This window comes from Spea bombifrons, chromosome 9 (assembly GCF_027358695.1).
Source record: "Spea bombifrons isolate aSpeBom1 chromosome 9, aSpeBom1.2.pri, whole genome shotgun sequence".
NCBI lineage: Eukaryota > Metazoa > Chordata > Amphibia > Anura > Pelobatidae > Spea > Spea bombifrons.
In genome coordinates, this window is record NC_071095.1 from 26,130,193 (window position 1) to 26,144,184 (window position 13,992).

At 42.6% G+C, this 13,992-nt stretch overlaps 1 protein-coding gene across 1 annotated transcript; it reads left to right on the plus strand.

Moving 5' to 3' along the window:
- The first annotated feature begins 7,963 nt into the window (after positions 1-7,963).
- On the plus strand, positions 7,964-13,754 carry ANP32E (acidic nuclear phosphoprotein 32 family member E). Its single transcript, XM_053474748.1, has 7 exons — positions 7,964-8,228; positions 11,498-11,647; positions 11,903-12,025; positions 12,387-12,552; positions 12,759-12,895; positions 12,985-13,060; positions 13,458-13,754. The coding sequence occupies exons 1-7, from the start codon at positions 8,175-8,177 to the stop codon at positions 13,532-13,534; spliced, it is 783 nt and encodes a 260-aa protein (XP_053330723.1). The 5' UTR covers positions 7,964-8,174; the 3' UTR covers positions 13,535-13,754.
- The last annotated feature ends 238 nt before the right edge of the window (positions 13,755-13,992 follow it).

A 13,992-nucleotide genomic window follows, 5' to 3' on the forward strand; every position in this document is an offset into this window, starting at 1 on the left:
TTATTATGTCAGTAAAATAAGAAGGTGAATAGAGAGAGAGAGGCCATTGCAATAAAGAGATGAAAGTGTAAATTGTACGTTTTTTATTGCAATTTTTCTTCAATTTAAAATAATGTATTTTTTTATCCGATTAATCGATTAATCGAAAAAATAATCGGCCAACTAATCGATTATTAAAATAATCGTTAGTTGCAGCCCTAGTTCAATATTCTCAAAAATGGAACGCTACCCACCGTGTTCCAGCAAAACATTTCATCTCCCATCTTCTGATTCTTTACGTTGCTGGGAACTCATGTAACCTCGTCTTTTCGCAGATGGATCCATCATGACGCAAAACGATAATATGGTTATACAAATATATCTTCATAAACATATGGAAGAAAAACTGGTCCACCGGACAGCGAAAAGTAACACACGGAATCTAAACAAACTCTTCTGAGAATTGTGAAGGCCCTTTTTTCATATTCAATATGAGCACCAAATATTCTCTCCGTATTTCCATCCCCATGACATGTGCGATCGCCGATAAAGATTATTTGTTAGAATGTTTGACTTTTGTTATGGTTTTACTTGCGATGAAAGAAGCACCAGTTTACCTTCTTAAATAGAATCGGGCAACAATGGCAATTTTCTCTTGCAAGAAGCGCTAAGCTGGCCTCTGCATGATGTATAGTTTCATGTTAAGGAAACGTGGAAAAAATCCAAACTGATTTAATGAAACATTATACAGGGCCAGCCAAGCTCTTCTTACACCAGGAGGCCCTTCATAATGTATAGTTTAGCCAATGAGCTGCAACCAGTTTAAACAACGCGCATACCAATTGGTGGCGTCCAGTAAAAAGGCATCATGAGATCCGTAAGTAAGGTAAGGCCAGTTCGCTCCCAAAAACATCATGGAAAGTTATTGATGGTGTTTTCTAAAGTTTTTAATGCTGATAAAAGATTCCAATGATATTCTCGATACTGTCGTTGCGTCAGATACTGTACAAAACAGACAAAATTACAAATTTTAAACTTTAGATCGACTGAATATCACTCAGAGACCTTTATTGGATGCCTTTTTCTAAAAAATATTTTTTTTTTCTTTTTGAAAGGTAGTAAATATCAAATGACCTTTGGTGCCACCTAGTGTTGTGTTCCGGAATAGCGGCTTGCTGGGGTGTCACTGCTAGTTCTATGGTCTTTGGTGACCTCTGGTGACTCTTTCACGTATCATCCATATTCTTGAAGAATTTCTCATTAAGTCATGGTGCTTTCCAGGATCTCCATAGATGACCATTAGTGAACCTGTCGTTGATCAGTCAGCGAATCAGCAGGTTTTATTCCATCAGGTTATCTTTAAATACGTCTTGTCTTTGGGGGCTCTGACTCAAGGAATGATATGGTTTGATTAAAATCTGGTCAATGTGAGTTGCTTTAACAGTGCCAGCTTTCTATTCTGTAACAAAGAACTTCATTGACAGGTAAAACTGCTTGATATTCTGTACAAGAGAAGAAAGTAGATCCTTACAAGTCATATATATATATATATATATACCTGTGTGTGTAATCTCATGTGCTTCCCACAAGGGCAGAAATAAAATGTGGTCACCCTAGTGTGTGTACAGGCAGTGTATGTGTATGGGCAGTGTGTGTGTATGGGCAGTGTTTGTAAGCTAGTGTGTGTGTATTTTTGTGTGTGTGTAAAGGCAGGGGAGTGTGAGGGCGGTGTATGTGCATACGTGTGTTTATGGGCACGTGTGTAAAAGCAGTGTGTATGCACACTTTGTGTGTAAGAGCAGTGTAGGTATTTGTATGTTTGTAAGCTGATGTGTGTAAAGGCAGGACTGTGTAAGGGCAATGTATGTTTATGTGTGTGTGTAAGGACAGTGTATGTGTATATGTGCGTTATTGGGCAGGTGTGTGTAAAGGCAGTCGTGCGTAAGGGCAGTATATGCTTATATGCGTGTTAATGGGCAGATGTGTGTGTAAAGGCAGTGTGTATGTGTAAATGTGTGTTCATGGACAGGTGTGTGTAAGGACAGTGCAAATAAAAAAGCCTAAAAAAAATAGCTGGGGGGCACAATTTTCCATTCTTGCCTCGGGCGCAAAAGGAGCTAGCTATGGCTCTGCCGATAGGGCAGGCAATGTTAGAGCTGGAAGGTAAAAAACCTACACCGTGGACCATCCAATTTTGGCAAAAAACTAAAATTTTTAATTTTTTTTTCAAAATGAGCAAAATACGTAAGAAATTATTTTTTTGAACACCCATAACATATCCCAGGTGGCTGAAGTGGAATTGGGGACCTGAATTATGACCGAAAGGGCAGATAATGTTAGAGCGGGAAGATAAAAAAACTTACACCGTGGACCTTTCGATTTTGGCAAAAAATTTAAAATGTTAAACATTTTTCAAAATGAGCAAAAACTGATACAAATTATTCTTTTGAACATCCATAACATATCCCAGGTGGCAGAAGTGGAATTGGGGACCTGAATCATAACCGAAAGGGCAGACAATGTTAGAGCTGGAAGGTAAAAAACCTAAGTAAACTTAAAAATGTAAAAAATAGACCAGTATGTTTTGTTTTTTTCCATCCCAAAATGTCAGAAAAGGAAATTTTCCAGGAAAAAGTATAAAATGTATGACCACGGGTCCTTACAAAAAATAAATTAATAAAAACGTGAGGGCCTTACGATTTGGGACAAATTATTTTTTGACAAACCTTCCACTTTGGTTGTGTCTTTTATGTCAAATTGGAGACTTTTGTCAAATGGAGACAATTGATCCATAATACTCAAGTGCTCAGTTTTTGTTTGCTAGCTTATGAAGTTAAATACCACTACTTTTTGTAGCCTGAACCTTTAGCAGTATGTGGAATGAGGCTAAGAGCTCCTTACTAAACTTAATATTTAAAGTGCCATAATACACATCCATGTTCACACACACAAGTACACCTCCGTGCTCAAACACACACCACACAAGTCCGCACCCATGCTCACACACACACACACAAGTCCACATCCATGCTCACACACATACACAAGTACATATCCATGCAGGGCCGTAGGAAGGGTGAGGCGAGCCTGGGGCACAGCTGCAAGGGGGGGCACAGCTGCCTGATCAGCAGCTGCAGCCTGCAGGACTGGTTGGGGAGATCACGGATCTCCCTAACCGGCCCAGCATTAGGGAGCGTGGGGTCTCCGTGCTCCCCAATCACCACGCGCCGGCAAATGTCATACATAGTCATGGTATAGTGATGAGGGAGCACTAAAGCAGAGGCCTGGTATGTCAGACCTCGCGCTCCCAAAATTGGATGAAGGATGGAAGGTGGAGGATGGAAGATGAGAAAGGTAAGAGATGGGGAGAAAGGTGTGTAAGGGCAGTGTATATGTGTGTGTTTGTAAACTGGTGTGTGTGTGTAAGGGCTGTGTATATCTGTGTGTGTGTAAGCTTGTGTGTGTGTATGGGCAGATGTGTGTAAGAGCAGTGTAGGTATTTGTGTGTTTGTAGGCTGGTGTGTGTATGTGCATGTGTGTGTGTAAAGGCAGGGGTGTGTAAGGGCAGTGTATGTGTATATGTGTGTTTATAGGCAGGTGTGTGTAAAGGTAGGGTCTAAGGGCATTGTATGTGTACATGTGTGTTTATGGGCAGGTGTGTGTAAAGCAGTGTACATAAATGTGTATATGTGTGTTTATAGGCAGGTATGTGTAAAGGTAGGGTGTAAGGGCAGTGTATGTGTACATGTGTGTTTATGAGCAGGTGTGTGTAAAGCAGTGTATGTGTATATGCGTGTTTATGGGCAGGGGTGTGTAAGGGCAGTGTATGTGTATATGTGTGTTTATAGGCAGGTGTGTGTAAAGGTAGGGTGTAAGGGCATTGTATGTGTACATGTGTGTTTATGGGCAGGTGTGTGTAAAGCAGTGTACATAAATGTGTATATGTGTGTTTATAGGCAGGTATGTGTAAAGGTAGGGTGTAAGGGCAGTGTATGTGTACATGTGTGTTTATGAGCAGGTGTGTGTAAAGCAGTGTATGTGTATATGCGTGTTTATGGGCAGGGGTGTGTAAGGGCAGTGTATGTGTATATGTGTGTTTATGGGCAGGTGTGTGTAAAGGCAGTGTGTAAGGGCAGTGTATGGGTATATGTGTGTTTATGGGCATGTGTGTGTAAGGGAGGTGTATGTGTATATGCATGTTTATGGGCAGGTGTGTGTAAAGCAGTGTATGTGTATATGTGTGTTTATGGGCAGCTGTGTGTGAAGCAGTGTATGTGTATATGCGTGTTTATGGGCAGGGGTGTGTAAGGGCAGTGTATGTGTATATGCATGTTTATGGGCAGGTGTGTATAAGGGAGGTGTATGTGTATATGCATGTTTATGGGCAGGTGTGTATAAGGGCAGTGTATGTGTAAATGTGCGTTTATGGGCAGGTGTGTGGAAAGGCAGTGTGTATGGGCAGGCGTGTGTAAGGGCAGTGTTTGTGTATTTGCATGTTAATGGGAAGGTGTGTGTATAGTCAACGCGTATGGGCAGGTATATGTAAGGCCAGTGTATGTGTTGTGATCCTGCACCCACACAGTGCACCAAGCAGCACGATCCTCTAGGGTATTAAAGCCACAGTCTCGGTGAGGTAATTAACCACCATTTATTTGTAATCCACGTATTCAGATTTTAACAGGATTATACAGAACACAATTTCCCTATAAACAAAAGCCTAGCTCGTCTGAGCACTTACTAACATAGAAGTCCTTCACTACTCAGGGTCTAAACTAAACAAAACGTTATCCCACCAACCTTTTTGATGGTCTCTTTTGTGCATAGCAAGCCCTGCTGCTTCCAAACAAACCCTCTCTCTTTCTATTTTTCCTCTCTGTCCAACAGGTCAGGCTTTATTGCAGTCAGTGCAGCTAATTACTTGCAGCTGACCAGTGCATTGGAGTCATCTTAAACTCCTGGCCTGGATCCTGTGTCAGTCCAGGTGCATGTAAACTGCGGGGTGGAACACCAGCCTGCCCTTTATGTCATACAAAACCCTGCAAAATCGAGGGGGAATGTATACTCCTTCCACAACAACATCCTGCACCTTGCTACAGTGTATATGTGTGTTAACGGGCAGGTATGTGTAAAGGCAGTGTGTATGGGCAGTCGCGTGTAAGGGCAGTGTTTGTATATATGCATATTTATGGGCAGGTGTTTGTAAAGGCAGCATGGATGGGAAGTGTATGTGTATATGTGTGTTTATGGGCAGGTATGTGTAAAGGCAGTGTATATGGCAGTTGTGTGTAAGGGCAGTGTGTGTGTATATGTGTGTTTATGGGCAAGTATGTGTAAAGGTGGTGTGTGTGGGCAGTCGAGTGTAAGGGCAGCGTATGTGTATATGTGTGTTTATGGGCAGGTGCCTGTAAAGACAGTGTGTAAGGTCAGTGTAAATAAAATAGCCTCTGTAACAAAAATAGCTGGCGGCACAATTTTCCACTCTTGGCTTGGGCGCAAAAGGAGCTAGCTACGGCTCTGCATCCAAGCTCAAACACACACACGCATGTACACATGCATGCTCACACATGCACACAAGTGCACATGCATGCTTAAACACACACACAAGTACACCTCAATGCTCAAACACACACACAGTTCACATCCATGCTCACACACACACACACAAGTCCACATTCATGCTCACGCACACAAGTCCACATCCATGCACACACACAAGTCCACATCCATGCACACACACATACAAGTCCACATTCATGCTCACACGCACACACAAGTCCACATCCATGCTCACACACACAAGTCCACATCCATGCTCACACACAAGTCCACATCCATGCTCACACACACAAGTCCACATCCATGCTCACACACACACAAGTCCACATCCATGCTCACACATAAGTCAAATCAAGTAGATTGGCACACAAGTGCATATGCATGCTCACACACACAAGTGCACATGCATGCTCACACACACAAGTGCACATGCATGCTCACACACAGGTACACATCAATGCTCAAACAAACACAAAAGTACACCTCAATGCTCGAACACACACACACAAGTCCACATCCATGACCGCACACACACAAGACCACATCCATGCACACACACAAGACCACATCCATGCACACACACAAGTCTAAATCCATGCTCAAATGCAGTAGATTGGGACAGAAGAGTTTATTGATTTTGCTTATGGAGAAATCCCAAGCACAGAAAAGACCCCAAAATAAGAGTGTTCTAGATTTTTACTAGACTACTGACTCCATTGTTGCTTCTGGCATATGATGATATGATTATGAGCTGCACTGGATCCATGCTAGGCCCAGTTGATGATGTTTCATTGGCTGTTCGTTATTGCCAGCCAATGAGAGAATAATTAGCAGAACTTGGTAACCAATAGAGCAGGAAGATATTGAGTTGTTAAAAGGATTATTGTGAAAACATCTGGTCCTGTTAAGTCTTTGCACGTATTAATAATAGCCTCATAAACACAACAGTCAAGTGCTAAATATGGTGCCTAAGTCCGGTCATCAGGTGCATTTTAATGCAAATGACCCTTTAAATGTTTCATTTGCAAATGCATAGGGGGTATTCTGCAGATTCCCCCATTATGTATTTGCCCCTTTCCCAACCCCCTCCCAGCTAAAAGGCGTGTGCCAGATGTGATATACTGTAGGCAAGTACAGCACTAAGTTTAATGATAATAACATTATATAGAGGGACAGTTTACTGCCCTGAGACCGCTACTACAGAAGTAACGCTAGACATTGAAGAGGCAGCCCTGCTGCAGCAGCGGCCCTCCTCCATGGTTTGACTATACTTGCCGCTGAGTAGGTGCTTTAACTAACCAATCAGTAGCAAGAATAGTCAAACCATGGAGGAGGGCTGCCTCTTCTATGTCTAGGGTTAGACAGCAGGGGTTTCGGGGCAGTAACGTGTCCCTCTATATATACTATTATTATTATTATTCTTAAACTAATTTGGTTTCGTACAGAGCACATATATAACCCCCCCCCAGCAGTGGTCCCTGGGAGTTAGGTTACCAGCTAGAAGACCACCTGAAGTACGGGTCACGTTCATGACCAAACTTATAAGAAGAAAGGCAACACTCACATGTCATTCACGTGTCCCTTCTCGTGTCTTTATTGTAAACATCACCTGTAAAAATAAATAAACAACGTTACCATGACGGCAATTATCTGAATGAAACATTTCCAGCCCTATTCAGATAGCATACAATTCCTCTAATTATAATAATTAGTTTCTATATTATTGGGGCTTTTAGGGCTGTAGAACCCTTTGATACCCTCATACCTAGGAAGGTGGTATCAGGGGAGGAAAAAAGCGGCAAAGGGGATTTGTGGGCGAACGGGGGACTGGATAAACTAAAAAGTAACTAACTCGGGAAAGTTATGCTAAAAAAAAATGTTTTGATTTTTTTTTATTTAGAATGATTCCAGTGAAATATACTGTTTGGCATTTTAGAACCTTTTGTAAAGTGCAATATTTTCACCAAAAAAAATAAATAAACAATGAAGATATAATGGGCTGTGTGCAGTGACCAAGCACTTTTTTATTTCACGAACGTTTAGTGTTATGTTGTTAAAAGTAACGCATATATATTTATAATTCGCTTTCTTTTATACCCTGGGGAAGGGTAAGTAACCCATTTACTAACCCCCTTATACTAAGGCTCTCTGACCTGAAATAAGGCGCCAAAACTCGCAAACACAAAGACATGACGCTTGGGTCAAACTGCTGAGAAAAGAGGGGGGGCAGAGTTTAATCGTCCAGATGGACACCTCGACGGACCAATCCCAATTAACTGCGCTCACACTTGTAGCCAATCAAAGCACCCTGTAGACGGAAACCCCGGCCCAGTTTCAGATTGACGTCCCTCCTCGCGAATCGCTGGCGAGACCCTGGGATGAGGATCCAATGGCGCGGTAGAAGGGGCGTTGCCTTCCTTGTGGGGATGCCTGTGCGTGTAATGGAGTCTCACTTAGTGAGCGGCCATTGAGGGGAGAGGGAGCCCTGTAGTGACGGGGTCAGGGGTCCCGTGACGGAGCGCAATTTATCGCCTGAAATTTTTTTGGTTGTTTTATCGCGTTATTCGCTTTCAGTTCGCCCTCCTTCGTTTTAAACTTTTCTACGTGAGTCCCGTCTGCCCAGGAGGTTGGCCCGGGAAATGGAGATGAAGAAGCGCATCAACCTGGAGTTGAGGAACAGGTCCCCAGGCGAGGTGAGGCTTATCTCTCATCCCAATCTACTGGGGTTGGAGGGGTGAGGCGGGCTCCTGGGGCCTCTGTCGGTGCCTATGTCAGTGTCTGTGCTGCTAGGGGGGCTCCTATGTCTCACACTTCCAAAGTTTGGAGGGAGGAGAGAGAGACCTGGGCCCCACCTCATGACAGGACCGGGCTCCCAAGGGTCAGTGCAGGGGGTGCTTTAACATGCTGGGGTCTTAAAGTGTAAGATACCAGCATGTAGGGCAGGGACCCTGCGTCCCCAGCCTGCAATGTGCTTGGGTATAGAGCAAAGGGATAGTGTGTGTGGGGAGACTTTATATGTATGTATGTATGTGTGTGTGTGTGTATGTATATATGTTCTTTATTATTACAGTGACTTGTAGATCTGTTCTTTTTTTTCTTGGTTCCTAAAAAAAAACCAATGACCCTTAAAATGACGTGTGTGTGTGTATATGTATGTTACATGAAGTGCTGTGAGTGGTGAGAGCTGTGTTCCCGCCGTGTGTGAGACATTGAACTTGTTCCTGGTATGTCGGTGGTGGGTGTGCGGCTCTATATACTGAGCTGGGCGCATTTAAGGAGTGTTTTGGGGCCACTTTGTTGGAAGAGATGCGTCCATATGTTAGTGTGTGTGTGTTTGTGTGTGTGTTTGTGTGTATGTATGTATGTATGTGTATATATATATATATATATATATATATATATATATCTCTATTGCGCCTGTTGGTCACGTAGTTCCGTTCTAGTGATAACATTAAAGCTGGGGGTCTGTTGTTTGACAGCAATGTTACACACTTTAAGACATAAAGGGGGACCTGAGCTTGTGAGCTTACAATCTATTAGGATAAAGACAAGAAGAAGCCAGCCCAATGAATTAGTCTCCGCCTCGTTATGTAGATTATTGGCTTATATTTCAATATATATTTAAAATAAATCTGCAGTATTTTTTCTTTTAAAATTTTTAAGAGGTGGGATTCGTACCGAGTCCTAGAGCTTGCAATTGTTTAGATTGTAAGCCTTTGGGAACACTTTCTTATTTCACATCTTTAGAATCTAACCAACTTTATGGAACAATGTAGAGAACTTTGTTTATGGTGGGAAAACGTATACATTTTTATTAGTTTTTTTTTCCCAGCGTAGTTCATACACATTTAATATTTTCACTTGTAATTGGCGCTGAACTGGTTAAAGTTGCCAATGAGAAGAGGCAGTTACTGTAGATATTGATATTGATACCCCCCCATGATTTACTCTTATTGATCATTTTGGGTCTCCTGGGGGTCTGATAGTTGAAACGGGGTCAGGGGCTGTCAGAATCAATGAATGTGTCCATATTGTGTTGCCATTCAGACACATTTGTTGTATCAACAAACCCACACGTTGTTTTTATTTGTACATTATTATTTTTCTTGTGGTAGTCAAATGTATCAATGTTTGGCTTCTGAATGTTTCCTTTGTTCACCAAAAGCAGCCTTTTGTCAGTCACATACCTCACAACAGGACTCCAAGTTGCCCTCCACCTGTCGCGTCTGCCGGCCACATGGAGACCTGGACACATGCTGCATGTGTTCTCCTAGTTTTAACCACTTCCCTACTGGCTCACAACAACTGAGTAATGTTCTCTATTTCCCGAATTTACCTAGTGATTTACAGTGCTTTTGGGGGAAGCAGCAAGGCACTCTGAGTAAGTCAGGTGTCACATTCTTTGATGGGTTGTGGTATGATCTAGCATTTCATGCGGCTTTGTGTATCGTAGTAAGAACTTTAAGGTGGATACAGTGTAAGTCAGACTTTATTGAAAGCCCCTACAGGTCCTTGAGTTTGATGACCTAAAAGATGAACGACTTTCCTTCGGCACATAAAGCCTTTTACCGTCGCCAGCAAACTGGTGCCTCGCGTGAGAGCAGCACATGGCAGGGGATCATGGCTGCTGCTGCTGCTTGGACATACAGATAAGGCGATTGCGTTCAGTGACCAACAGGGGAGAGCTGATTGTCACCTCTTCTCCCTACGCCCTAAAGGTGGCGTCTGTGTATGTGTAAGGTCATGGCTTTCCTCTCCTCCTCTTCTGATCCCTCCTATATCTATGTCTGTCACTTGGACTCAATTCCTCTGGATTAACCTTCGCCACTCGTTCATCTAAAGAGTTGTCCTATTATACGGTCTCCTGCTCCATACCCTCCCTTTGTCTACCCTCGTCTAGCACAGAATATATGCGCTCCGTGTCCCTTCCAGCAGTGCAGCGGTTAACAGATTTAAGCAAGCCTCAGCCGCCTCCTTGTAGTAGCGTTTCAGCCGTGTCATGTGCCCATGCTTTTTGTAGTGTCCCGACTTGATGTACAATAATCTTTTAATAATGTCGCCGCGCGTTTGGGCAGCTGCTATAGCGGCCCCCGCTTGCCTGCTGTCGGCATCCGCTAGCGCGAGGACTTGTTGCCCTGAACAGATGTTGCAGGATGTAGGTCATCCGATACAGAAACCCCCTTCCTCCACCAGCGCCTTGAAGTTTGCAGAAGGGAGACCCTCTTTCTAAGCAGAAACGACACAAACCCGTACATTCTGCTTCCTTTTTATGTTTTCCCACCTAATGGGTTGTATGAGAGAAGCGCTTTTCATGTATTGAGAATCTTGGTGCGTTAGCTGGTGTGCCGCCATTAGGCAAAAGGACGATTTGGTGTATGATGGCGTGAAGCTTTCCGGGTGAGACCGGAGCAGGCTGCCGTCTTGGGATGTGGCCGCATAGCTAGCACTCTCAAATATATTTAAACTCTTGTTTATATTGAAACTCTTTGCTCCCTAAAGGCCGAGTGAGCTGCGGAGAAGTCCGGGACCTGAATGCATCGGCAGATATGTGCCTTTACATTAGTAGGCAGCCACAAACGCAGTTTTAAAGCTAGATATTTTGGGAGTTTTACATTAATGGCAGCATATTTCTAAATGACGCATGGTTTTAGGTCATTTGTGTGCTTTAATAAGATCTGATTCAATACCGTGTTTAAAAATGAAAGTTGTTCTGGTCTGGTTTTAAAGTTAGATGCGCTCAGGAACTTTTTCATTGGTTGCTATGGCGATGAAACCACTTTGCAGTAGAAGGTTCTATGCACAATAAGGCTTTTCATTGCACTAAATTAATAGGATTGACTAATTCAAAATAAGTGGCTACATGTAAAACTTAATTTACACAACTACTTTGACCAAACCGTACACACTACAGTTATTCCCACCATTTGGCTTGTGAGTGATTAATCTATCTGTATTCTGACAGGTGACGGAGTTGGTTTTAGACAGCAGTCGGTCAAGCGTTGGTGAAATAGAAGGCCTGAGCGAAGCCTTTGTAGAGCTGGAATTTCTTAGCATGGCCAATGTGGAACTGACCTCTCTGGCAAAACTTCCCAAGTTGCCTAAACTCCGAAAGGTGGGTAAATGGGATTGGGCAGCTGATGTATCCTCAGGGGCTGTATTCAGACTGTTGTGTTATCCTTGAGCTATGTACAACTGGGTGTTAATCTGATGAAGATGAATATATGGACATGTTAATGAAAATCATAACGAAGCTTGAGTGACCTTTATTAAAACATTCATTTCTTTACAAGGGTTAAAGCTTCTGAGCAAATTTTATATTGTACATTCGTGTTGTAAATATGTCCTTTTCTTTTTCCTCTCTTTCCAGTTGGAGCTCAGCGATAACAGCATCTCGGAGGGACTGGATGTGTTAGCAGAAAGGTGTCCCAGTCTTACTTACCTCAACCTGAGTGGAAACAAAATTAAGGATCTGACCACGGTGGAATCCCTAGTAAGTGTATTCATCCTTCGAGTTACAGAATAACACTGCTATGCATGGCAGAAACGTTTAGAACATGTATTCCGTTTGTGTGTGGTTTTAAATTGCTCTGCTGATTGTAACGGCGCTATGGAATCTGCTGGAGCTATATAAATAACTGTATGCGTTGGCTGTTTGAAATATATTTGTCTCCCCTTTCTTGTATTGAATTGTCAAAATACATGAGCATCGGGAGACATTGATAAGCAGGCTATCGTTGTTAATGGTTGAGCAGCTTTTAGAGTACAGACGATCTCATTTAATAATTGAAGCACTAGAAGACTTAATAGCTTATCTATTCCGTGACTGATATGAGGTTCTTTTCCTCTTTCAGAAAAACTTAAAAAATCTAAAGAGTTTGGACCTCTTCAACTGTGAGATCACAAATCTAGAAGATTACAGAGAAAATATATTTCAGCGGCTTCCACAGATCACCTATTTGGATGGATTTGATCAGGAAGATAATGAAGCCCCAGACTCAGAAGAAGAGGATGATGAAGGTTTGTCCATGGATGTTTGGCATTGATTTTATGGTTCGGTATAAATTGGCTATAAAAAATTGCCAGTTAGCTACAATTTAAGGCATTTATGACGGGTGGAAGACTTGTATCCAGCGAATGGCAGCCTTTCGTTTTGGAAATGCTAGTCTTGGGCATGTACTATTGTATGTTACCTGCCAAAGTTTAATATTTGCTTCTTATTTCAGAGTGTGAGGACTATGATGATGATGAAGCAGACCCTCCTGGGGAATATGAGGAGGAGGAAGATGATGGTGAATCTGACTTGGGGGAAGAGGAAGAGGAGGAGGTCGGCCTATCCTACCTAATGAAAGAAGAGATTCATGTATGTGTCTGTAATACATCGTAACGCTTCATTTAAAGGGAAAAAAACATTGAGATGCTAAGCTAATTTTTTTTCGTTGTTTTACACAGGATGAAGAAGATGATGATGATTATGTTGAGGATGGTGCTGAAGGGGAGGAGGAAGAGGAGGAAGAAGATGACGAAGGTAAATGGAAACTACCCAAATATATAGAGGTGTACATGAAATGTGGTGGCAAAATAGTATAGATATATAATGCACCATTATACTCTTCAGTTCTCTAAAATGGTTAAACAGGCTATAAGTAGTGAATCGCATAACAATAAAAGGTAAGGAGCTCTCTGCTCAAACAAGCTTCCAATCTAGAAAATCCTCCAAGATATCTGAACCTTAGAATGCTGGAAACTTTCTGTAGCCTGTAAACCCGGTGTGCATCATATGTGCCCTTACCAGGGATGTCTGCATGCGGATATCACTCCTGTTTACTGCTATGTAAAATGTACGCACCAGAAAATATTGCCGAATTTTACCATCTTCCGGCGTCTGGCCGCAAACTCATCCACTTATTTTCTGACCTTTGCAGAAGAAGAGGGGGCAGCTGATCGGGGGGAGAAAAGGAAACGAGATCCAGAAGACGAAGGGGAAGAGGATGAAGATTAAACGAGTTGTGTGTGAAATGCTAGGACCAGTCCCTTTTCTGAGCCCTGGGGTTGATGCTAGGATAAAGCAGATCTGTCTGTCTTTACATGTACAATAGATGTCCCTACAGAATTTAACATGTAACTTTTTATAGCAAAGGTGTGGTTTTACATTATTTTGTGCCCTTTTTATCATTCCAAATACTACTTAAGATCCTATTAGTAAACTTTATAGAAACTTTCTTCTGCCCTTTTTGTAATGCCTTTTGTGTTCACAGGGCTTTCCCACAATGCATTTCAGGCGTTTTTGGGAACTGAGATGTTTTCTGTGCATTCAGATGCGAGATGTGCCACCTAGCTGGGAAGCTGTCTTAACTATCGAGGCCTTAAGCATAACAGCAGGCCATCTGACAGCGGGATGTGGCGTGACCCACCCTGAAAATGATGGGAGGGGGGCTCCAATCTTTCGGTATGACTGAG